Raw genomic sequence first — 27,173 nt, 5'->3', positions numbered from 1 at the left:
TCGCTCCGCTGTTTGTTCAGGGACAGCCCCTGGTGGGCCGAACTGGGCCAGTTTGTTTACCTGCCGCGTCCGCAGGTTCAGCCAATCGCGGCTCCCACTGGCCGCTCCAGGCCAATGGGGCTGCGGGAAGCAGCGCGGGCCGAGGGATGTTCTGGCCGCCCTTCCCACAGCCCCCATTGGCCTGGAGTGGCAAACAACGGCCAGTGGGAGCCGCGATTGGCTGAACCTGCGGACACTGCAGATAAATAAACCAGCCCGGCCTACCAGGGGCTTTCCCTGAACAAGCAGCAGACCAATTTTGAGAACCACTGATCTAGACAACACAAATTGTTGCACATTGTATCCTCTCTACTGCTGTTTGCTTTGGAAGAGTTCAGTCATGAAAAAACAAAAGTCCTGTGAAATGTTCAGTAATGGTAGAACTTGGTAACAAATGCATTTACCCATCATATTTAGCCCTTATCTAGATCATTACATCTTCAGAACATTGTACAAATATCTACTAATCTTCAAGCACGCTCAAGGAACGTGCTGTATCAGGCCTATTTTACAGTTGAGGAAATTGAAGCAGAGAGGTTGAGGCCCCAGGAGTAGCATAAGTCAGAGATGGAATTAGAACTCAGGAGTGCCTGACTCCTTGTTCTATTCTTACATGACTAAATATTTCAGGTTGGAATAAACTTTTAATGTGGGAACTTCTGATGTCATGGGCAACTGACTCTTGCCATTGAGGTCCTAAGCAGTGGAGCCAGGACCATTCAGCCTGCATATTTTCTTGGCCCAGCCCTGTGTTGCTCTTTGAAGGTCACTGTTTATTTTTCCTTGGTGGCTCATTGCCCTGGCTGTAGAATGCATTATTTTGTATGGCTGTCAGCACAGTCTCTTTGATCTGGCTTTCCTATGTTATACCTGCAGGCCTAGAGACTGCTGAAGAAGAGCAGGTGTTTTTTTTTTTCTGGGAGTCGGGTGGAGATGTTCCACATACAGACTCATTCTGCTGCTAGATTTTCCCCTTGACCTCAGGAAAATAGAAGTAGTGAGATTGCAGGGTCTGAGACACACTTTAAATCTGGGAAATCATCTAAGGCCTGGTCTACACTGGGGGGGGGTCAAACTAAGGTACGCAAGTTCAGCTACGTGAATAGCGTAGCTGAACTCGAACTACCTTAGTTCGAAGTACTCACCCGTCCAGACGCTGTGGGATCCAAGTCCGCGGCTCCCCCGTCGACTCCGCCACCGCCATTCGCGGTGGTGGAGTTCCGGAGTCGACGGGAGCGTGTTCGGAGTTCAATATATTGCGTCTAGATGAGACGCGATATATCGAACTCCGAGAAGTCGAACGCTACCCGCTGACCCGGGCGGGTAGTATAGTCGTAACCTAAGGGAGTAATTGAGGTTAGTTGTCTCAATCTCTTAGTCTCTTTTGAAAGTTCCAGCCTCTGTGTTTAAATTCTCTATCTTTAAATTGTTGAAAATTGTCCTTTCTCCCACCTTTTGTCTGTCTTATCTATGTAGATTGCAAGGTCTTTGAGAGATGTTCTCTTGCTAAGTGCATGTACTGTGCCTAGCACAATAGGACCCTGATCTCAGTTGGGCTTCTGGACACTACAATGACAAATAAGGACTGAGCCCATAGTCCAGCATCATACCAAATAAGCTCAAATGTGTACATAGGGGTGATGAGAATGTGGGTGTGGAAAAACTGGTGCACAAGGTCTTATTCACATGGCCATGTAGGTACCCTCCCCACTGCTAAATCAAAGTGGTAGGGCTGTATACTCCCTCTGCACAGATGTGAAGAATTCCCTGGGGATAAAGGGCGATGGGGGGAGAAGGAAGCGGGAAGTCACATCAGACCTGGTCAGTCATCTCTTTTGGAAATGCCAGCAACATTCTACCTGGATGGGGGAGAGCATTTTAAGAGGGGATCTGGTGGTGAACAGGCAGCTGATTCATGGATATGACATGGGCGGAGGTAGAGTGCTGTTTGACAAGGAAGTCAAAGAGAACAAGCTTATAGTGGAGGAAGCCATTGTTACTCAGGAGACTTTCTCCAGAGGTGTTCAGTGGCGCAGATGCTGGGAAATTGAATGGTGGTGGTGGTGAGCCATGTGGCAAATTAGTAGGACATTTTTCTGTAGAAAGGAGAAGTGGGGGGATTAGACAGCTGAGTCAATGACGGAGAGAGTGAGAGTTGGCAGAAAAGTCATCGATGGCAATAGGCTGAAAGCAGCACAAGCTGGATGGATGGACAAGTGGGTGCTGAAGAAGATGAGGTGATAGTCAAGGTGTGGGAACGCTGATGTTGAAGGAACAGAGGAGCAGTGTTTTCTGAAGACAAAGTTGAGGGAGTAGACATTTTAGTGAGTGGGATTTAATTCAGTGGTGAAGGTCAAAGGAGGATGAGGGGTCAGGTGGCATGTCAGTGTGGAAGTTGCAGGTTGAGAATGAAGGTCGGAAATTATGAAGGGAGGGAGAGCCAGGTGTAAAAATTAGGACAGAAAGTGGGTGGAAACTGACAGCTGTGTAGAGTGGGACAGTAGGACAGTCTGAAAGAAAGGAGGATAAATGAGACAGGAACTCCAGGAATGGAAAGGGAGAACCTAACATTTTCATCATGGTCCTCTGGAGGGTGACTGTCTTTCCTACTCTGATTCAAGTTTTACACAGGGTTGGGGTTTGTTGATACAATAGGAGCATTTGTTCCTAAAAGAATTGTGGCCTAAACCATTCATCTCGATGACACCTAATGATGACGGCTTAATGATCAACACTGTTAACCATTTCACTACATCATTTTAAAGGAAGCATCCAGCTGCTCCTGGCCTGAAGGTGTAACCTGAGTAGTGTATAGCCACTCCTCCCTCTTCACCTCAGTCTAATTCCTAAACATCAGAAGAACAGCTTCCTTAATATTAATCACATCCTCATTTTCAAATATACAGTCTAAGTTTAACAGTTTTAAATACATGTCTTTTGATACTTGATGTAAAGTGTGCTGCAAGTTCTGTGGGAGTTCCATGCACCAATTGAAGGCCGTATACAGCCCATACTTCTGAAAACTTTTTCTTAAGGAATAAGAAGTTGGTCTCAAGGCATCACAGCGAGTCTTACAAAGGTAGCAAGATTTCCAATTTAAAGAGCACCATCAAGGAATTTTTTCATATGTTTTAAAAAAAAGAGAGGATTTATTCGATTGTTGTGTAGTAATAACCCAATCCAGAACTCGAAAATGAAAGCCGTTTTCTTGCCCCCCCCTCCACCTTCAGTTGTGTGCATACATTGATTTCTTATTGTTGGGTCTTGCTGTTACTGGTTAAAAATAATCTCAGAAGTAGAATTATATGGATATTAAAGATACAAAGGAATGTTAAAACTGGTCAAATGCGACTATTGTTATGTTATACACTTCTGCGTTTAATGCCAAATTAGGCAGATCCTAAAATATACAAATCATGATGAAATTTTAGAACACTTGAGAATAATTTTTATTCTGTTCATATCTAGGTTTTTATACTACACCCACCAGTGTAGTATAAGCACCCTGGTTCTGTGTGAATTTAAAAAAGATCCTTGGATTTAAAAATGAGGTGTCAATTAATGTTGAAGCCTGCTCTAAAGTTCAGTTATGGTGTTTGGATACCTAAGCAAAAGCTGACACCCCCCCTTGATTTACTACTACTTTCCTAGTTTTACAGGTCACTTTTTGTATACCACAGAAATGCTGATCCAAGCACGTTGGTCTTTGCCACCTGTAGTCACTTGTATAAGCAGCCAGTGAAAATAAACTTTCAATAACAGTCCTGTAGACTTGATCATGTGCCAGAAAACACATGCATGATTCCTGACCCCTTGTACTATAACAATAACATGAGAGAGACAACGACTTTTTTGTTTATTACTAGACTTCTTACATAGCTACTGGACCATGGTGGAAGTAACATGAAAGGGCTGCATCTCTTGTAAATATTGGCATAGTCATCCCTCTCAGTATGTGTGAAAATGGGATGGGGGAAGAAATATCTTGGCACTAGACATCCCAAAGAAAGAAGGCATTGTAAGTACTGAGAGATGAAAAATCAACAATAAATCACTAAAACATGCTGGGCAAACAACTTCACCTACAGCCATGGCTTTTTATGTCTCCAGCCTCCAAGTTCTCTCATCTTGCATCTTTTGTAATTATTGGAAGATGAAGTATGTTGTCTTTCATGTAAGGACACTTACTACAGAGCTCTCCAGAGGTAAATTTAGGGTTGTGTGCTACTGCCCATTCCTGTAGTATCTGAATGCGAAGATGATGAAGTAGAATTTAGTGTGCATGCAGCATCTAGTATGTGGCTGTGTGGGTTATCTAAATTATACCTAAGAAATGAGTGACTCAGACCAGTACTATCAGTCCTCCTTCCCCATACGTTAACTCAGTTTGTTGTAATGTAAATGCTTTTTTGTCAAGTTTGGTAAGTACTGATTTAAATGATACTTTTACTTATGTTTTGGGGTGAAGGTTTTTGTGACCCAGCTTTTATATTTGTCACTGGTCATATTCCCATCTCTTCCTATTCTTCTCGTCTTCCTTCATCCTATCTGTGTGAACATTAGAAATGTCAAATAGATGTGCCAGCAGTGGATGGAAGTGGCTAATAATGTCTGCCACAAGATCATATACTTCAATTGCTTTGTCTTTGCTGATTGTTTTATTTTTACAGCACCCGGAACTCTGCTAGTTGTTTTACAGTACACATAGAAAGACATAGGTCTTGAAAGATTTGCATTCTAAGTTTAGGGCTGCCAACTTTCTACTCGCACAAAACCGAACTCCTTTGCCCCGCCTGAGGCTCTGTCCATGCCCCACCCCCACTCACTCCATCTCCCCCTCCCTCTGTTGCTCGCTCTCCCCACCCTCACTCGCTCATTTTCACCGGGCTGGCTCGAGGCTGGGGTGTGGGAGGGGGTGAGGGCTCCAGCTGGGGGTACCACCAGGGATGAGGGGTTTGGAGTGCAGGAGGGGGCTCCGGGCTGTGTGACTCCGGGGTGGAGTCAAGGGGTTTGGCATATGGGAGGGGGCTCCAGGCTGGGGCAGGGGGTTGGGGTGCAGGCTCTGATGTGGGGCTGGGGCTGAGGGATTTGGGGTGCAGGAGTGGGCTCTGGGCTGGGGCTGAGGGCTTCAGAGTACAGGAGTGGGCTCTGGCCTGGGGCAGGGGGTTGGGGCATGGGATGCATGTGAGGGCTCTGGCTTGGGGTGCAGACTCGGGGGTGGGGCTGGGGATGAGGGGGTTGGGGTGCAGGAGGGCTCTCCAGTCTGGGACTGAGGGGTTCAGAGAGCGGGAAGGGGATCAGGGCTGGGACAGATGGTTGAGGCCAGGGAGTGGTTCGGGGTGCAGGCTCTGGGCGGCACTCACCTCAAGCAGTTCCCAGAAGCAACGACATGTCCCTTCTCCGGCTCCTATGCAGAGGGGTGGCCAGGCAGCTCTGCGCACTGCCCCATCCACAAGTGCCGCCCCCGCAGTTCCCATTGGCTGTGGTTCCCTGCATAGTGCCGCCAACCAGACAGTCAATGGCCCGGTCAGTGGGGCTGACCAGTGCTACCAGGATTGAAAACTGGACACCTGGTCACCCTATCTAAGTTAGATATTCATGGTACAGGGACCAGGCTTAGGAAACAGTAGGGAAGGGTTGGAGTAAGGAAGGACAAGGGTTACAGCAGTAAAATCAGCAGTTACTCAGTTCGGCCATGTTCATGTCTTTATAGCACAACTAATTTTTTAAAATGTGTATTTATTATCGATCACATATAATGGGCATCATAGACTATCCTTGACAGGTGTTTGTCTAAATTATTCTTTAAAACTTTTAATTATGGGGATTCCGCTACTTCCCTTGGAAGTCTATTCCAGAGCTTAATTACTCTTATAGTAAGACAGTTTTTTTCTAATATCTGACCTACATCTCCCTTGCTACAGATGAAGTCCATTACTTCTTGTCCTGTTTTCAGTGGACATGGGAAACAAGTGATGACAGTCCTTAATGTATTTGAAGACTGAGACCAGATTCCCCCTCAGTATTTTCTTCTCAGGACTAAACATGCCCAGGTTTTGGGGTGGTTTTTTTTTTTTTAACGTTTTCCCATAGGTCAGGTTTTCTAAACCTCTGATCATTTTTGTTGCTCTCCTCTGGACCCTCTGCAGTTTGTCCACATCTTTCCTGAAGTGCGGCGCCTGCAATTGGACATGGTACTCCAACTGAGGCCTCACCAGTGCTGAGTAGAGCAGAATAATTATTTCCTATGTCTTTCAAACAACACTCCAGTTAATACATCCCAGGATGATATTAAACTTTTTCACGACTCATCACACTGTTGATTCATATTCAAATTTGTGACCCTCAGATCCTTTTCACCAGTTATTTCCCATATTGTAGTTATGCATTTGATTTTTTCCCCCTCCCTAAATGTAGTACTTTGCACTTACTGTTGTTGAATTTCATTATGTTGAATTCGGACCAATTCTCAAATTTGTCAGTGTTGCTTTGAGCAAGTAGAATATGGATTTCATAATACTTGGGCACCACCAGCCAGATGATCATAAGCAATCCTGAATGTGTTCTAGCATTTGGATCACCAGCTTGCCATGTACCTATCAGTGTCCCATTGTTGGAGCATTTCCATAAACTCATGCAATCATTGATACTGGGACTGGAAAAAACCTTCTGGGTCGTTTTGCAGTTGGTATGCAACATTATTCTGTATACTAATGTTTTATTATTAGTGCTGGCTTAAACAGAAACTGGGGAGGGTATGAAATTACACACGTCAATTTTTTTTATATATTTTCAATTTTCAAAATATTTCAACCAGCTCTTACTATTGTTTGTTTTAATTTTATTTTAGTGCCAACTGGGTGCTCAGGTTCATAGAGATTTACATGAAGATAGTCTCTGCTGCTTGTAAATCCTGATCCTTCAAATGTAGCCTAGTTGAAATGGAACTATTCATGCTCATAAGTGTCTTTGAGATTAGGGCCAAAATGGGAGACACAATATGATACAGACATACTAGATGACAGTTCAAGCTTGTATTAGTTACCTTTGGTGGATCATTTCTGAAAGGCAACCCAGAATAAGAGGTACCATTTTTCAGGAGGGAGCTTGAAAAAAGCAAAGGTGGTTTGGTGCTTACAAGGAGGGAGACAACCTCACAAGTGATGAAGCTGCATGGAAGAAGGTACAAGATGTGAATGAGATACAGATTTTAAAATGTGGGGTTGTGAGGGAGACTTGGAGACTCATAGGGCGCAAAGTTGGTGCAGGGGCTGGAAAGGTGGAAATGAATGGCGGTTTTAATCTGATCTGTTAAGTAAGGCCGCAAAAACCTCCCTTTGCACTATTGTTCCACTGTTTAACATTCCTATTAGCAGAAGAATTTCTTCTTTTATAGTTTCAGGCCATTGCCATGTGCTAGGCCAGGTCTACACTAGAAACTTTTGCCGATATAACAGTGTGCGATGCAGCAAGATGGTGGTGGTGGGATTGTTTTTAACACTTTTATACCAGTAAAAGCTCAAGTGTAAATGCAGTTATACTGGAGGGAAAAGTTCTTTTTCCAGTATAGCTTATTTCATCTGGAGAGCTGGTATAAACTATACCAGCAAAAGCACATTTAATTAACTGTTACAAGGCCAACCCTCAATCCTGCCAGCTGATCAGTGAGAGCAGATCCCTACACCCATGCACAGCCCCATTGAAGTAAATGGTTGCAGAGGTCTGTCTGTGTGGACTGGTCATCAGCAGTAAGAGATTAGTCTTGTTATGTTTGACAGATATCTTCCCAGTACCACATCTAGGATTTGTGGGGGAGGGATAGCTCAGTGGTTTGAGCATTGGCCTGCTAAACCCAGGGTTGTGAGTTCAATCCTTGAGGGGGCCACTTAGGGATCTGGGGCAAAGATTGGTCCTGCTAGTGAAGGCAGGGGGCTGGACTCAATGACCTTTCAAGGTCCCTTCCAGTTCTAGGAGATTGGTATATTTCCAATTATTACCTATTACCTCATCTTCATAAAGGCATACAGAAATAGGGGTTAAACCATAGTTGTAATCAGATAAAAGACAAATGGACATTTTCTTGCTAGTCTTTACTTTTCTGCCAATGAACTTTAAAAATTGTAGTCATGAAAATGTGTTTTTCATATCAGGTGAAAATGTGGCAAAATTTCTTTGAGTTCCAACATGAAACAGTACATACAGTAAAAAAGTATCACTTTTACAATAAAAATGTAGAACTTGTACCACTTAGTTGTTTGCTGAAAACATGTCATGTTGCTTGAGTGTTTTGTCAGGAGAGAAACCTGGACAACAAATTTATTCATGCTCCCAATTTGTAAAAAGAGAAAGTGTCTGGCTACTAAAAGGAAGCTGCCTTTATTCTTGTAAAGGCATTAAGAAATTATTGAACAGTAAACAGAGGACAGAACTGCGGTTCTAAACTGCACATTTCCGTATTGCTAGGGGATAGGCGTGGGAGTTATGTAGCAGCGCCTTACAGATAAACAAGGAGACAAAGTCCTTGCCCTGAAGAACTGACAAAAGACAGTTATGTTCATGAAGTTCTTTGTATGGAATAGATAAATGTGTTATCCCGTTAACATTCGTCCGCTGTTGTAGTATTCAATCATGTGCCCTATTAGTTCTGGGGCACAGTAACTGTTCATATGTACAATAATAGGCTGTCGTTATGTTGTCTTGTCAAGGCACTTTCTCTCCTGCTGCACCCACTTTTGCAGTTCAGCTAGTGGCCATATGCTCATTATATGCTTTTGTACTTAGTGCTTACTTGGTATTTGCTGTTCAGCTCAAGGCAAACCATAACAGGTTGGGGGAAGTGTCTAGGTGGGATATTGTAGTGTGTTTGTGCTTATGGAAATATTGATTTGATAGAAGGAAGTAATGAGCACATGAGTCTCTTTGCAGGTCACTTGTTAGGATATTTTGTTGCATTCACCAACAGGGAAAGAGAAATTACCTAAATTGTCCCTAGAGAGGGCAGAAAGATGGGCAGAAAATAACAAAATGAGCATCAGTTTGGAAAAATATAAGCTAATACTTCTGAGTAATAATTATCCTAACCTCAGATATTCAGTGGAAAGGATACATCCGGGAATCAGTAATGCTGAAAGAGTGGACAGAAAATTAGACCTGAATATACAGTGCATCATGGCAGTAAAATGGTCAAGCAGGTAATTGTCTCTCCTCATACCATGCTGGTGGACTACAAATGGAATATTAGGTTCATTTCTGGCCACTTCATTGTCAGAGATATATTGATAAACCTGAAGAAATTCAGGGAAGAACAGGAAAAATTATCAAAGACGGGCCCGACTAACGAGGAAAGATTCTAAAAAGCCGAATATGTATCGTTTGGCTAAGTGATGATTAAGGGCCTGGTTCTCCTCTCATTGAGATCAAAGGGAGTTACACCAGTGTGATTATGACTCAGGGAAGCAACTCGTGACTTACACCAGTAAGAGAGAGAAGAATCTAGGCTTTAGCGCTACAGAGCACTGAAACATCAAGGAGGAAGGGCGGAATTATTTATGATGCTAAATTTGGAGTAACTTGGTGAAATAAACATTCCCTTTAAGTTGAATATTAGAGAACGCTTGATTATTACCTGTTCTGTTCATTCCCTCTGAAGCACTTGGCATTGGTCACTGTTGGAAGACAGGATACTGTAGGTCTAGATGGGCCATTGGTCTGACCCAGTATGGGTCTTTGGTCTGTAGAATAGTTTCCAGCCAAGTGGCTTTGAACACGTTAAAGCTAGATGGAAAAACCTAACTGGCCACCCTGTCCATTCTACTGTAAATCTAAGATTATTTTCTACAATAAATTTATGAGTACATTTTCCAGTCTCTGATTTCAGAAAACCATTAGTGAGATAGAAGCCCTAGAGCCCATTATGGGGTACAGTCTTCATGACTGATTAAAAAGATATTCTTCCACTTTCTAAGACACAAAGAACTGAACATTTTGAAGTCAGGGATAGGAAATCAAAAACACAATGTAACAAGGGAAATCAGTAGATAAATTGTTAACATGCTAGCTGGTACACAGAGCACTTGTAAGAGAGACGTTAGATAAGGCATCTTTCATTCTGGGTCACGAAATTAAGCATTCATTTACAGATTTGAGACCCAAACCATTGTTTGATGAGTGAATAGTGGGTTGTGAGTAATGCAAAGAAATGAATGTAACTGAAGTATTACAGTAAGCAAACTGGTTGATTCCTGGGTTTAAGCATAGTGGTTGAAGCAACAGATTTTACTTCACATATGGTTCTGATTCTTATCTCACAGGTGTCGATTTGGAGTAGCCTCACTGAAATTTAAAGGTTTAAGGGAAATCGAGTCTGAAGATCTTACATTTAGAACAGCTCATTATGAAAAATCCTAAAGTCCTTTTATAAACTGTATATGGAAGAATGTATTTACTTGCCACTGAAACATGGCAGCAGTTGTTGGGATTTAATCTTCCTTGAGAGGGAATAAAATATTTATGGGAAGCACAGTCTCTGCCTACTCCTCCCATGTTATGTCACCATGCACTTGAGTGATTGAGTTACTCTGTACTGCACCTGAGGTTCTAGAGAACAGCCTGCTTTAAATCTCTTGCTTTTAACATGGGTATCACACATGCAGAGCTCAACCTTGATTCAGGTTCTTTGTTTGGAAAGTGAGGATGTGAAGGGTTCCGATTTCAGCTGAAAGCTCACAAGTAGCTATTTGAAGGACAAGCAGTTTCCTCCTCATGGGCAGTGTGTCCTAAAAGTTCACTTTATCCATATCCTTCTCTGTTAATAGTGGTTGACTTTCAGAGAGGACGCATATGGGCGGCAGATCTATTACAGAAGCAGACTTCAGCCCCATCAGAGCAGGTTTCGGTGTATTATCTCAGGTGCTCGTTTTGGAGAAGCCTTGTTGAAGTGGGGCCTAATAGGTGTTGGCCTAATTTTAAGCATGTGCATCATAGGGATGTAAATAGCATTTTTAAAAAGTAAATGTTTAAACTATTAAAATTATACTGGTTAAACGTTTAGCTGTTAGGCTCCACTGCCAGCCTTGCGCGCCTGGTGTCCCAGCTGCTGGCCCCACGCAGAGCCTTGGGCATGGGGGGCCGGCAGTAGAGTCCTGCAGCAGAGTTTAAATGTTAACCGGAATACCTTACCGATAAGACTCATGCTTATTGGTTAACTGGTTAACATTTTACATCCCTAATGAGTCACCCCTTTGATGTCAATAGGATTACTTGTATGTGTAAAGTTAGGGCACACAGTTAAGTACTTTGCTGAATCAGGGCCACAGGAGAGTACATTGCTTTTTGATCACTGTTCTTGACATGCAACAGAATCCATTATAAAGCCGACATTTACTAACTGTTGCAAAGCACTAACCACAGCTCTCTCGAATTGTAATTATAAGGGAAAATCTGTGATACTTGCATATGTTTTTTATGTGGAACCTATTGTTAAATTCTAATATTTTAATGGCATTCCATGTACTCCTTGGGAGTGGAGTAGTCTGCACGTCTAAGATTAAAACATCTGAACTTGCATTATTGATCTTGATAGATACTCACAACAGAATCTGGTTAGTAATGTTGTAAGTCTTGCATGTTCCATGCTATCTTTTCTTATATTGAGATAATTGGTATTTAAACTTGCATGTAGTTGTCGTCTCTGTTTGTTTGTATCTTGTAAGTTGTGTCAGTTATGAGATCTTATTTTCTGTAACAACTGTGTATATTTTATTTTTTGTTTCGTTTTCATATTCAAGTCTTTTAAAAAATAACTCCTTGAATGAACATGTGTTTTATGTATTATGTCAAACTTAGACATACATTGAAATATTATCCTTTTGGAATCATAATATTTTGCCTTCATGTATAAATACTTGTTGAAATCACTGTCTGCAAAGCATTTACTATATAGTATTTACCCAGACGCTACTGTGGTATTGAGTGATAAAGTGCAGATTTTTCCCATGGAAAACTGAATTCAAAGAACTAGCCCTTTGTATTAAATTTTCTCATAGTAGTACGAGCCACATGAAAGCACCATTACCTAATATTCTTCTACACAGAAGGTGATTGCATTGTCAAAGACTGCTGGTGAGTAATTGCAGATAGTCTTGCCAGAGTGTGACTAACCGGGTGCAAAATTTTAGATTAAATCATTTACAAAGTAGTAATGGCTTTTCAATGCACACATTTGTCTAGATTCTAAAACATAAAAATGTGCTTACATTTACATATGGACAATGTGTATCTGTGTGTATAGTGTGTGTATTTATATGTATATATGTATGGATATAAACACATAAAATAACCTTTTGGAGTGTAATACACTATATTTTTATGAGTTTGGAAGATGGCATGCCTGAGTGGCATGAGGAAGTGGGTGAGAAGCAATTGGATCTCACTAGAGAGAATAAAGCACACTTCAGCCAAGACAGATTGCTGTTTTATAGAAGTGAGTTTTGGGTAGTTGTAACATTTTACCTAAATGTTCAGAGAGTGTGTGTGTCTCTCTCTCTCCCTCCCTGTATCCATGAACCTGCATTTATAGTTGAGGTTTTTTCTGTGGTGGTCTTTTGAGTTCTCAGTTTTGCCTTTGAACTTTAGCATTTTGTGTGATAAACAGATGTGGGAGATCATGTGCCCAAAAGGAAATTTCCTGCTGGAGAAGACCAGGCAGTATTTGCACTGGTTCTCTCCTGGGGGTTTCAGCTGGGGTGGTACAAGGTGCAGGTTGAAGTTGCGTTCTGGTCTCCTCCACCCCTGCCCGCACCTATCTCTGCATCCCCTGGCATGTTGGCTGTTTCCTTTCCCCCTGCTAGGGCCTCACACTTTTGATGTAGCACTGGTCCCCTGTAGTCATCTCACCATTGCTGCTCTTACCCTCAGACAGTGTATCCCAAGGCACAGGGCAGAAAAATGTATCATAACACGTGGTCAAGTCAAGCCCACAGTACCTAAATTATACAGTGCAGAGTTACATTGATGCTCAGTGCAGTGTCTTTACAGAAATTCTACACTAGCAGCTTTGTGTAAATGCTGTTCAGGGCAGAAGTAGAGTGGAGCTGGGTCAACCCAGTGGATGGACTATGACGTCAACCTGCCATTCTGCCTTTAAAAGCCCCAGTCAAAATCATACTGCATTTAATTTTCCTCTAATCTATATTCAGCACCTTTTGTGTTTAAAAAGTTCAGAACTCAGAATTTCACATCTATTTTTAGCACCAGTCAGACTACTTGGTGAAACCCAAATGCACCACCAAATAAGCGAACTGTGTAAAAGTAAAAGGCTTAATTAAGCCTAAGTCATAACCATTCTCTGTCAGCTTATGTCTGTGCACAGGGAGAGATTTCAACAGGACAGTCATTCCAGCTAAGTGCTTCACTTCTAATGTCCTCTATTAGCTGGATACAATAATAAAATACCATCTACGTTGTGTACATGGAAAGTAACGTGACGGTCATAGAATCCATTTCCTAACAGGCAAGTATCCGTTATCTTAAAAAAAAAAAAAATGCTGGTGGTAGCCTAGTTATTGCTCTCAAAAGGTAGACGAGGATTGAATGAGTAGAGAAAGTAATCAATTCTCTTACCCTTCAAAGTGATCCATTAGAATAGGGGTAGGGCACATTGTGGGGAAACGTTTCAGCTTGTCCAGCTGCACTTCCCATGCCATATCTCTCCTGTGAAAAAAGAGGATCTCAGTCTGCCTGGCATGGTGGTCCAGTGGTGTGAATAATTGATTGCCTACAGTGATGGTGATATGCTGTCATCCTTCATCAGTGCTAGAGTAACAAAGTATGAAAAGTCACCTGAAGAAATGGAGTTTACAGCCCTACCCACAGCATGGAATTCTGCTTTGCATTGTCTATAAAACACACACCTACAATGTCCAAACAGCCATTACATGAGCGGATTATGAAATAGAACCATTCTGATTTAATAATTTTTCCTCCTCTTTTTAGCTCTACAGCTTTCTAACTGAATCTTAGTTTGTTTTTCTATATATATATTTTTCCAAAATCTAATTCTGAAAATAATCAAGTCAGATGTTAAATTAGCAAGACGTAACTAAATCCCAGTGTCTTTTTTTTTTTTTTTTGGTCACGTAGGAGGTTTTTCAATGGGAGGTGGCATGGCAATGCATTTAGCATACAGGTATCATCAAGATGTGGCTGGAGTCTTTGCTCTTTCTAGCTTTCTCAATAAGACATCTGCTGTTTACCAGGTGAGTAAATGCCAGTCTTTTTTACAAATACCTTTTGGAGCGCATACAAATTCCACCTAAAAAGATAAACTGATAATTAGGCAAAAACAATTGAAGCACGGCATTTCCTGGGGAGTGGAATTGATTAACTCCAGGTGGTCATTAACCCCAGAGAATGTCCTGCACTGAGAACAATGGGTAAGCAAAATATCAGGGACTAAAGGCTTGAAAACTACTTTTATTTTTACACATTGTTTATTTGCTTACTTTTGCAGTCTCACTGCTATTACACTGTGCAAAGTATGCCAAGTGCGCAGTGGCACATTAAGCAATCAAATTATTTGTTGTCACTCCATGGATGTTGTCACTCCATCTTTAATTATTGTACCTATTCTTTGAGAATGTCTATCAGATTATAAAGGTCACGGTTTCCATTCTGCCCTATTCAGGTCAACATTAATCCTTCTATTCAGGTTTTGTGGAGCAGGATCAAATGCTGCATGTAGATTTTTGCAGTTGTAAGTGGGGCTTGTTTAGCATATTGGAATTCCATATATAAACTTTTTATATATCTGTTCAACATTTGCATCTTCTAAAATCCATATTTGAACTCTTTTTCTTCCCCCCTCTAGGCTTTACAAAAAAATGAAAGTGTCCTTCCTGAATTATTTCAGTGTCATGGAACAGCTGATGAGTTAGTTCTGCATTCGTGGGGTGAAGAGACCAACAAGATGTTAAAATCATTGGGAGTAGCAACATCTTTTCATAGTTTTCCAAATCTTAATCATGAGTTACACAAAACTGAACTGGAAAAATTGAGCTCCTGGATTGTAAAGAAATTGCCTGTGGAGACAGCAATGTCAAATGAATAAATGAAATTAACTTAATATTTCAAAATAACATGTTTATGTACGGCAAGGACTTGCCTCCACTAACAGTTAATGTACAGCAGGCTAGTATGAGGTAAATCTACAACCCAGCTTGCCGCGCACTAAGTGTCCATGTGGATCCTGCTGCCTCTCTAGTTCCCTGCTTTGAAACAGGAGTAGATCAGAGTGCACAGTGAATGGTTAGTACATGGCAGCATGGTCCACATAGACAGTTAGTGCATGGAAAACTAGGGTGTGTCTACTGCACACTAGCCTGCATCACTCTAACTGTTCATCTAGACAATCCCTAAGGGTGCATCATCTATTTCGTAAATACAAATCCAGCTTCATATAAACACTGATGTTACATACAACTTTCTTACAACCTAGCCCGGATGATGATAAACTACTGATACTTACTATGGTTTTACTGTCCAGTATGCAAAACATGAAGCTACAACATTCTGTGGAAGATACGGAGAGTATTAAAACCATTTATAGATGGGCCAAACTATCTTCAAAACTTTAATATATATTGTTCCATGAGTTTCCAGATCATCCAGTTTTTGTTCCAAGATGGAAAAATCTGTAATAGATTTTTTTTTTTAAAAAAGGATAAAAATAACTTTACAGTCTACAAACGTAGCAGTGTGTAATATAAGGCAAGTTACATTTGAGGAAAAAATTATGGTGCCATTCCTGCAAAGACTTAAGCGTGTGCATAACTTTATGCACTGAATAATCCCATTGGCTTCAAAAAGACTTACAGTATGTAAAGTGAAACACACACGTACAGGGTTGTACTGCACTTCACAGAAATCATTAAGGTTTGTGTTAAAATGAGAAGTCTTTAGCTTCAGCACTGTTGCTTGTTATGTACTATCATTGTAGTGATATTTAGAAATCTAGTTTTGGAATAGCTGTTAAAGCTGTATTTGGTTTTTTGTTTGTTTTGTTTTTTTTAGGTATAGGGAATAATGCAGTGAAAGATGTCATAATGGTTCTTAAATATACCCTGTTTTTGGAGAAAAAAATTCTTTGGGAAGAGCGTCTGTAGAGACTTATATTTGTGTGAACTATTTTGGAGCCTGCAGGATCACATTTTAAACTAAAAGATGAGGACGCTTGAGTCCTCAGTTTGCATTTAAAAGAGCTGTAAATAACAATGATTGTGATATAAAGAAACCTCGTGTCCCCATTATTTATATTCAACCCTGTGTCAGTGTTTGATAAATCTATTCTTATTTCATTTTTTTTTATTTTCCACTTTGCCCCAATTCCCCTTCCCCAAATTCAATAACTTTATTGGCATGACAAGGTATTTGTGTTGCCAAAGTCAGTACATCCAAGTCTCTTGCTTAATCTCCTTCTTCCCCCTTTGTTGAAGAGCAGATTTAGGACACTGTTGTATGCTCTGTCACAGTAATCCCTGCCAGTATTGGCTATGGCTTCAGGGGAGTCAGCCAACTCCATGGGGCTGAGAGGTTTCTTTCTACCCTTGTGTGTTTAGCCCTGAGCCAGATTTTACCTATCTTGAAGAATAAGTGAAGGAAAAAAAGTGTCAGTATTAAAGTACAAGGCATGTAATTGGCAGTAGCAAGTAACAACTTCCTGCTGCTAAAAATATTTTGCATTATTTCATTTCATTGGCATTAGCAAGTCAGCAGTCTGTTCTGAAAAACAGAACTTTAAATGGCACACAAACTTTACTATTTTAAATAGTAACTGAAAAGCTTTTTTCTTTGCTGCCCTACGTTTCCTAATTATCGCAGATTAAGTTGAAACAGGTGTGCGCTGAAGCAGCTGAGCTAACATTGCCTTAGCAGAGCCATAATTACAACCTGTGACAAGTAGTCTCTTAAAAGTGTAATGATGATGCATCAGTTTGGTTTTTGTACCATTTTCTGCTCTTACTGCAGTTGCTGTCATGGGAATTTTTTAAGCACTAACATTGGGTGGTAACTCATTCTGGCGACAGGTGCAGTGAGACCAAGAGAGATGACAAGCTCTTTTCATCCTGCCATTATGGCTTTTTAATGACATCCCAGAGCAGCTCAAAGAAATTGGTACAAATATGGTGAGAATAGGAATAGTTACAAAATTAATCCTGGTTCTTGTGCCCATCCTTTCATAGAATCATAGAATCCAAGATCAGAAGGGACCAATATGATCATCTAGTCTGACCTCCTGCAAGATGCAGGCCACATTAGCCGATCCCCCCACTCCTTTAGCAAGCGACCCCTGCCCCATGCTTCGGAGGAAGGCGAAAAACCTCCAGGGCCACAGCCAATCTACCCTGGAGGAAAATTCCTTCCCGACCCCAAATATGGCGGTCAGCTGAACCCCGAGCATGCGGGCAAGACTCTCCAGCCATACCCTCTGGAAAAAGGTTAAGAATATCATATCATTGACCCATTGTACTATTTACTTTCTTTGTAATATCAGTGGACTACTTTGGTTCCCTTTATTAAACACCATAGTGGATCTGGAGTTTTGTTTAGTTCCATTATACAGATTAGAGACCAACTGTGAAGGTCAGATCCAGATCTGGATTTCACTACATTTCGGAAGATGTTTGGATATAGATTTTGTGCCCATTTCTACTCTTTAACTATCATCACACCTGTGAAGTAGGTAAGTGTTATCCAACTCCCGAATAGATATGTTATGATTTACACACAACCTGGAAATGGTTTTATGTTAATCAGTCTTTATGGTACAAAAGGGTCATGAATCGTCCAATAATTTAAAAACTCTGGAAATATTATTTTTCAGAAAATCTCTATGGAACAGGTGCTCTAAGAAGTACTTTCTGAAGATTACAGATGGTTAAACTGGGGCACGGGGAGGGGGATACAAGTAACGTGTTAAAGGCTTGACTTGGACAGTATGGTTAGTCTCCCCCCCCCCCCCAGCCAGTGTCTAGTTGAGGTTGAGGCATGAATGAAAGTGAGCAAGACTGCCGTGATGATGGTGGGTTGCGGTGAGAGGAGATGTCAGAGGTAATATCAGACCCTTTGACTGAGGGAGTATGTTGGACATTAGTTACTGGGATTAGCAACCAAGGGGTGATTTTAGACCACAGCTGCTGTTTCATGACCATACTATAGTAGTAACCATGTTTGGAAAATATGAAAAATGACTGATTGGATTTAACTGTTCAGGTTCCTGATACCTGCTGGAGCTTGCTGCTACTTTGGTAGGGTTCATAATTCAGTGAGCAAAAGAAAATTAATTTAAACTAGTAAATGTTTTCTGTGCTGCTTGGAAACAAAGCACAAGTGTGTGTTTTGTTTTTAATCTTCTGCCATTATAAATTTGTATTTAAAAGAGGTTTAAAATTTGTGACTAGATTGGTGCTATGAACTGCAATACTTCCTGGCTAACTGGCATGCTACTGCAGACACTTGGAACCAGAGAACAGTCACAAATAAACCTGAAATCAGCTGATAAACCTGGGAAGCCAAAAATGATTGGTAACCTTATTTTTAATATCAAAATTATAAGTTCTGCACTTAAATTAATCTCTCCTTCTGTTAAATCATAACACTCAAGGTTTGGTAGTAAATCATCTTTAAAACCATTTAACAAGTCTGTGCAGATGAAGGGAGCCAAGTGGGTGAATAGAACTTCCATGAACAAAGATGAGATCCAGATGGCAAAGCGTGGAAATGGGGACCTGTTGGAATTATGTTAGCCAGAAAACTGTTAAGACATGGATGGGGGCAGGTAGTAGGTATCTGTTTTCTGGTCAAAGATGATTCTCCAGGAAAGCAAAGGACAGCTGGGAGAGATTTTAGAAAATGTCCTGTCTGAAGAGAAATTGAACCTTCCGTTTTCTGTGATAGTTTCCTCTGTATCTAAGATTAATGTAGAACCTAAGTCCATGAGATGGCTAGCTACGGCTTCACATGTGGACTGGAAAGGAAACTCTACAAGTGGTTCATGCAGTTTATGGGTAGTTTGTGCCCAAAATAATCTGGTGGGGCTGTTTGCAGATTCCCTAACATCTGCACAGATTCCCCTTGTGTATGCTAGTGCCCGTCCCAGTCCTTCATGTCCACCCACAGATAGCACGACTCCTGCAGGAACTATGCATCTAGTGGGCCCCCCCTTACTACAGGACAGAGGGAAAAGCAGAGCTAGTTAATATACACTGTGCCAATATGCTAAACTTTCCCTGACAGATTGAGGGGATGAGCACCTGGAGTAGCCCAACTGACTGCACGACAATCTAGGTCAGGGGTCGGCAACCTTTCAGAAGTGGTGTGCCGAGTCTTCATTTATTCACTGTAATTTAAGGTTTCATGTGCTGGTAATAGATTTTAACATTTTTAGAAGGTCTCTTTCTATAAGTCTATAATATATAACTAAACTATTGTTGTATGCAAAGTAAATAAGGTTTTTAAAATGTTTAAGAAACTTAATTTAAAATTATATTAAAATGCAGAGCCCTCTTGGACCGGTGGCCAGGACCCAGGCAGTGTGAGTGCCACTGAAAATCAACTCGTGTGCCTCCTTCGGCACGCGTGCCATAGGTTACCTACCCCTGATCTAGGTGTTTGAGACAGCTCGCCACAGGAGAGACACTACCATGCAGGATGCTTGCATTTATAAATGATTACAGTGTGGCTCAGGGTATATTGGTGGTTCAAAGCCAGGCTCTGATTGGGCAGTTAGGCTTTTTTGTCCAAGCCAAGACACCAAAGCCTAATGATGCAAAAGAAGGACTGAGTCACTAAGTAAAACAAAAAAACAACCCCTCTCCCTCCATTTTCCAGCTGAAGGAAAATAGAACTTTTTTTTTTTTTTTTAAGCCTGGGTATTTTAGCTGTAACTCCCTTATCTTATTCCCTACCTACTCTTTAAGTGCTGCTAACAATGGCTGGATTGGAACAGCAAGTGTCTGGCTCCCTTTTGACACACAACTCCGAGCTTCTCCCACACCGTATTTTAAAGGGAAGGGGTAGGGTAAAGAGAGAGAAGATTAATAAAAATAAACTTGGGAAAGTGACAGCAGGGATTTTCAAAGGAGCCAAAGTGAATTATGTGCCCAAATCCCACTGAAATGGGATAGGATTTGGAAACTTAATTCTCATAGGCTCCTTTGAAATCCCAGCCTGCACTGGTTGCTGGCTCTTAGTACTGATTGTGAGAAAATGAGACAGTGAGAATTAAACATCCCTATTGGACCACAAATGGCATCTGTAAAGGCAGCCAGGGTCCTGGGAACAGGCATGGAAGAGCAGATCCAAATAATCCAGGTAACCTGGCATTAAAAATAATAAAAATTAAAAATGCAGTGACTAGAGTTAATATAGGTGAAAGAATTTGATCTTTTCACTGCTTTGTACAGGGGCTGTATTTTGTGGTGGCAGAATATATAGCATAAGCTCCTTGAAACGGCTTTTTATTTTAAATGAAATGCAAGAATAAGGAGAAGTAACAGGACAATTGATCACCTACTGGTACACTTGTTAATGTAGTTGAAAGCACTTGGCACAGTGTAAGATGGTAGCCATCTGCACATTCTGTTCTATATAGTTTTTTATACCAGGCATGTCATTATAGTATTCAAGTGCCTTCCAGTAGTGCATTAAGCCACATGACTACACATCCGTCATGTGTTGTTTGTTCTCTCATCCTCTCTCCAAAGGAAGAAGCATGTGCAGTGGAGTGTCTTGTTTTGGTAGTGTGTATATTTGGGGTTTTTAAATATAAATGTGTGTGTTGTTATATGTTTGTTGGAGAAAGAATGGTCAGAGAAAAGTTCCTTGCGCTTGCCACAGAAGGTGGTGAGGTTTGTAATGGTCCTTAGTTCTCAGAGGAGTACATTTTACAAGGTCAGACCAGCCCCTGAGAAAGCCTTGTCTCCTGAACAGTTGAGCTTTACTCACTGAAGAGAGTTCCATTGTGCCAGAGGAGTTGAGCTATCAATCGCTGTCTTAATCATGGAGCTTTAGACAATCAGACTGTAGTGAAAAGATATAATTGTCAGACACAGTTTGAGACATCTACATGAGCCCTGCACATTCCTCCTCTAGTGTAGGCCATGTCTACGCTAGAGAATTTTATAAACAGATTCCCTCTGGTTCTGCTACCTGAGAGAGCCCCAGTCTAGATGAGACAGGCCAGTTTTTGCTACTTAAACCCGCTGCTCTTTTGACTTGTCATGGTCAACTGTGGAAGGTGTATCTACATTAGGGCCCCTATTCAGCAAGATACTTAAGCACATGCCTAATGTTAAGAATGTGAGTAGTCCCACTGACTTCAATCAGAGCCTACAGTACTCACTGATGATGTCCCAGGCTGAAATAGTACTAGCACTAATGGGAATTTTTCTGTAAAATTCCTTATGTAGGTAGGCAAGGCCTAGTTATGTGGATCAGTGACACCCAAAGTAATCTTGACCATATTTGTTAACAGTACTCACAGTTATATCAAAAATGCAAATGAAGTGTTTTAGTACGTGCTGTATAGTTAGAACTGTAATTTTTCCACCTATTAGATTTGGTTTTTGATTGTTGTTTTTTAAAGTGTTATAAGGGGGTTTCTGCAGTTTGACAAGGGCATTGCTTCTATCTTTGGTTTTGGTGGTTATTAAATTTAAGTTAAATCATTAATTTGCTGGTTAATATAGTTCAAGAACAAACCTCATTTATATTAAACAACAAAAACACCAATGCCCACCTTCAGATCAAAATATGCTTGACAAAATGAGGAGCTGCAGGGTCCCCACACCACTGCTGGGGCACCCTGGCTACCCACGGTGGCTCCGGGAACCCAAAGCAGCCAGGAGCTGTGGGGCACCCCTGCAGCCCACTGTGGCTGGGAGCTCGGGGGGCCCCCACTGTTCCCAGGCAGCAGGGGGGACCCTGCAGCTCCTAAGCACCGCAGGCTCAAGTCACGGAGGTCTCTGAAAGTCACGGATTCCGTGACGAAATTGTAGCCTTATTCCTAATATATAGCTATATAAATCAAGCCCCTACTGCTCCAAATCCTGCCCCCAGCACCCAGTCTCAGAAGAGGCTTGATCCTTCACCATTAAAGTTAATAGGAGTTTTTCCATTGACTTGTATGGAAGCAGGATCAAACTGTCACTCATCTGAGTATTGGGTAACTCAGTGGGGAGTGAAGGGAGGCAGAATTGTTCTCTCCCAGGCTGTGCAGTGGGGCCAGAGCATTCCACAGCCCCTACTCTACCTTGGGGGGATGGAAGTGCCTCTCTGGCCCTCCTGGTTTCCTGCTTGTTTGGGAGAATGGAAAGGTTTGGAGGTCTCATTTAGAAGCAGATCCTCTATACTAACCTGAAAAAAGCTACTGTGCACAGCCACACTTGGTGACAATATGTAGCCATACTCTGCAGTCTGTATAGCACAGATTACCCCTCAGCATAGGCTCCTGGCATCCACCCCTTTTCATCTGTGCTTTGGAACTGTAGTGGCTTTGCTGTGAGACACTCGGTATATCTACACTGCAACAAAACACCTGTGGGTGGCCCATGTCAGCTGACCTTGGGCTGCAGGGCTATACACTTGCAGCATAGACATTGAGGCCCAGGCTCCAGCCCAAGCCGGAATGTCTACACTGCAATTTTATAGCCCTGCAGCCTGAGCCCCGCAAGCCTCAGTTAGCTGACATGGGCCAGCCACAGGTGTTTTATTGCAGTGTAGCTATACCCTATAAGGCCAGTCGGGTAAACCTATCTGTGATACATTCAGTGACAACGCGGGTAGCCACACTACCCGCTTACTTCAAATAACTTCAGTGGGAGTTGACCTGATTGAAGGAAAAGCAAGAGGCTGTCAGTATCTTTTAATGTTGTGCTGACATACGTTTCTTTGGAAATGATGAATTCTCCGATTCCATTTGTCCTTATAATTTAGTGTGACTCACAACCAGAAGTCAGAACTGTCTTGATGAAAAGAAAAGACTGATAATACCACGGTTACAAATGCCAAAACACATTTGTATGCAGAAGTCTGTCCCAGAAAATAGACAATTTGCAGAGGTCTGAGTAAGTGCATCATTAAGTCATCTTTGGCTCTTTCTCAAGTGTGTTTTTAAAAAGATGCTTCTGTAAGAAAAAATGTACACATCTGAAACACTGAAGGTGACTTTCTTGGAAGAACAGCACTTTCCCCACGAAGGAAATACGGTTTCTGAAAGCGTCTGATTAATACCAGACCACATGGAATTAGTAAGTGAAATCTGTAAGATGTGCTATTGTTTTTATAGTACAATTCAATCAGTAATTTATTTGTATATGTGAAAATATTTGGCAGCCTTATTGGGAAGCTAGGTTGTGGCATGTGGATTTCTGGATTATATAAATGCCTTTAACTTTTACATCTGAATTTTGGTGTGTTGATGTTCAGTCCATACAGGCAGTGAGTGACTGTCTACATGATTTCTGGAGATTGTCATGATAGATGAGGCAGTTTCACATCACGGTCCAGTGCACAAGAGAACTGGGGACACACACACACACACACACACACACATTAGATTTTCTTAAAAAGCATTCTCAGATCCAGCAGGCTCCCAAGGTTATAATTGTTTGTAGTTCCCCTGACTCCAAAAACTTTTCATTGTACCTAATCTCTGCATTGGCAATCTACCTGTATTATAAGAGATTTAGTGGTGCTTCTTACTACACTTAGCATATGCAGCATTGGGGAGCGTGCATGTTGTATAAACTCCCATTTTGAAGCACTACCAGTACTTTGGTTAAGCCAGTGTAAAGCTACCAGTATGCATTTGTTCATAGTTTGGAAAATACTGTTTTCATTAGAATAAACTTATATAAACATCAGCAATATTCCTAGCAAAGAAATTAGTCCTCATGTAAACACAATGTGAGTAAATTTGTGTTGCTAAATAGTGGTAGCATTTAATGTAACTTGGTTTTATGCCAAACAAACATATGGATCTTTAAATATTTCCCCCTGGTGGCTTCATTGAAATCCTCCACTAAGATGTGCTGAATTCCATTCCAGGCTTTCAAGCTGGCTGCCCTTACTGCATGAGGTTTTGAAACGTGACAAGTAGAGTTGGTCAAAATTTGTTTAATCAAAACAATATTTCAATGAAAAAATAGTGTTTTGACAAAATGGAAATTTTGCCAGAGAATATTTGTTTTAGTTTTTCATCAGAAAAAACACTTTTTCTGATTTTGGTTTTCAAAAACAAGGACAATTTTTTTTTTATTTCTCCTTTCAACTTCCTTTTTTTCCCCATTTTGCCACTGTAAGTGGAGGAAGGGGGGAATTTATTTTCTTACATCAAATACACACAAAATTCACTTTTTACAAAAGTGTTAAGTATTTTCTGTAATCTGTTTTCAACCAGCTCTGACAAGTTGCTCTTTTCCCTTGGCAGGAAGGAATGAGAGAAAGATGACATTGAGTAGTCTTTAACCAAACATTTTCATAGAGTAAAGTAACCTCAGACAGCATTATGTGTGAAACACAAATAATACTAATATAGTCCCTGGTCCTGCATATACATATACAGGTGCTTAACCTTATTTTTGTGAGTAGTCTTATTTAAATCAATGGAACTACTCCTAGTAGAGGTAGGGGGGACAAAAGATGGTCAGTCGTATTTTACAGTGCATGCTGAGTGAAATAGAAAAAGGTAAGCAGACAACATATGGTAAATGGTGTAATGCAGTTGTGACAAATATGACAATATCGTGGACAACCCTTATGAAATTAAGTTAAAATTTACTAAATTAAGTGCTTTAGGAATCCATTATATTAGAAATGGAAATGTTTATGTAATGTTGTGGGATTGTGTACAACTTCCTTAGGAGAAAGACACAATGCGATCTAGGAAGCTTTAGGAATTTCAGAGGACTTCTTGGGACAATACCTGTGAAGGGGATTTCCTAGGAAATATTTGTGATGAGAGGAATGCAAATGACCCATCTCTGAATCCATTCTTTTAAAGCTGAGCCTTGAGCAGAAAACCATTGTCTGGCTGGTTACCTATTCCTGGTCTCTTCAAAGGCCTTAACTGGATAAATGAGTGATTCAGAGTCATCATGGTTTTTGTTCTGGGCAAAGGATGTTATGAACTTGAAGCCACATGAAAACACCGGTGTGGGGTTTTAAAGGACTGCTTACTGGCCAGAGGTAGGTAGGAGTTGAGTTGATGTGATCTCTGGTGGGCTTATTAGCATGCGTGCAGGTTCTTTTGTTGTTTTTAGAATGTTTTCTCTGTAATGTTGCTACTAAAGAATAAAATGGGCTTGCTTAGAAAAAGCTATGTGGTAATTTCTAACGGTGGCAATTACACAGTGTACCATCTCTGAAGAGAAGGTAAAAGAAGCTTGCTTAGGTAGCCTGTCTTTTGATATCACAGTTCAGTCAGGGAACTGTGCAGACTGGACATACCCTGGTCGGAAGGGAGAGAGATATGTCTCCACCAAAGAGGCCACAGTTGGGGACCAGAAGCATAAGAGTGGGGATGCCCTTGCTGCACCACTGAGGGGGAATGCAGGTGCAGTTACCCTGAACCATGACAGCCTTGTTAACAGCTCTCATAATTTTAATACAAGTCTAGCAATATTTAATGCGTTTCTTAAAGCCCTAGTTCCTGACATCACATGAATACGTAAGAATCTCAGCTTTCATTTAAGAAAACAAACAAAAACTAGCCATCATGACTGTGGAGAAAAGCTTGAAAATATGACCTCAGTCCAGATTTAAAGGCTCAAAAACCAGGAGCTAATAGAAAACCCTAAATGTAGTCTTTTTAAAAAAAAAACAAAAAAACCTCCCTGATTTTAAAGCCAGTCTCAAGATTTTGGGGGGCTGACTCATGATTTTTGAACACTTCTGGACATGTAAATTAGATTGCAAAAATTCTTTCATTTTTAACAAAATGTGCTCCATTTGTGGCTTGTTATCCTATCTCTCACGGAGTAGCACTTTACTCCATAGTGGTTCCATTGACTTCAGTGGAACTGCTGGGGAACTCAGGTACTATTCAGTCTGAGTAAGGGTATCAGAATTTGTTCCAGTGCTTGTAACTTAAGTGCATCAATTTTTTAAAAATAGTGTTGGTGTTTACAGCTAAATGACTATACAACTTCAAGAGAACTGTGCACCAGGTACTGTAACCAGATGAAATCAAAAGGTCAGGCTAAGTGAGCTTATGATGTTTTTTGGATAAGAGAATCTCTTATTCATGCATTTGGAAACAGTTTGGGCCAAATGTCTTGAACTTAATGCATAAAGAGAGGAAGCCAGTGAAGGGATTTGATTAGAGGAGTAACATGATCCAAGCAGCAGATGATTTTTTTTTTTTTTAGTTTTTTGGAAGGTCTTGACAATGAGGTCAGAAAGAGGTTGAACTAGTCAAAATGAAAGATGGCCAAAGGCATGGACAAGGGTTTTAGCAATAGGAATGGCGAGAGAAGAATAAATTTTAGAACTCTATCAGGAAAACACTTGTGGCCAGATTTATTGGTAAACTTCAGCTACTTTGTACTTCTTTGGTGATGCAATCTCTGCTTAAACCACCTGTTAAGATGGTTTTATGCCTTTGTGTTGTCAGTGGCGCAGAACAGGTGAAGCTTAGCAGTAAATCTGGCTCTTGGTTCTCCTACTTTTTATATATTTTACCTTTTGATTTAGAATAATAAAATGTACAGTCACTAACATCCCGTCTACCATGCTGACCAATATTGTCTCCGTTTCCTTTTACTCCATATATCTGTCTGTATCCACCTGTTGTCTCTTTTATAGTTAAGTTGTAAGCTCTTTGGGGGTCTCTTTGTTCTGGGTGGTACAGAGTCTTGCACAATGGGGTCTGTCCATCACCAGGGCTCCTGGGCACTACAGTAATACGAATAATACAATTACCAAACCAAGTACACAGTTCAGTCAGCTCACGCCTGTACCAATACCACCCCTACTTCAACTCCTCCCTGTCTCTTCAAAGGCCGAGGCTAAGGCTGCCATAAGCTGTAGTGTAGACGTAACCCCAGTGAAACAAATCATCCCTGCAGCTTGCCCTGAAA

General features: G+C 41.1%; 1 protein-coding gene across 1 annotated transcript in view; it reads left to right on the top strand.

Annotated features, from left to right (window-relative positions):
- LYPLAL1 (lysophospholipase like 1) overlaps positions 1–15,748 on the top strand; it is a 42,065-nt gene extending 26,317 nt beyond the window's left edge. The window contains exons 4-5 of the mRNA XM_045011385.1: positions 14,179–14,294; positions 14,906–15,748. Coding sequence (XP_044867320.1) covers positions 14,179–14,294; positions 14,906–15,145 — 356 coding nt within the window. The 3' untranslated portion in view covers positions 15,146–15,748. The remainder of the gene's footprint in view (positions 1–14,178; positions 14,295–14,905) is intronic.
- The last annotated feature ends 11,425 nt before the right edge of the window (positions 15,749–27,173 follow it).

Source organism: Mauremys mutica, chromosome 3 (assembly GCF_020497125.1).
Source record: "Mauremys mutica isolate MM-2020 ecotype Southern chromosome 3, ASM2049712v1, whole genome shotgun sequence".
Taxonomy (NCBI): domain Eukaryota; kingdom Metazoa; phylum Chordata; order Testudines; family Geoemydidae; genus Mauremys; species Mauremys mutica.
This window is presented reverse-complemented; position numbering and strand designations above follow the sequence as displayed.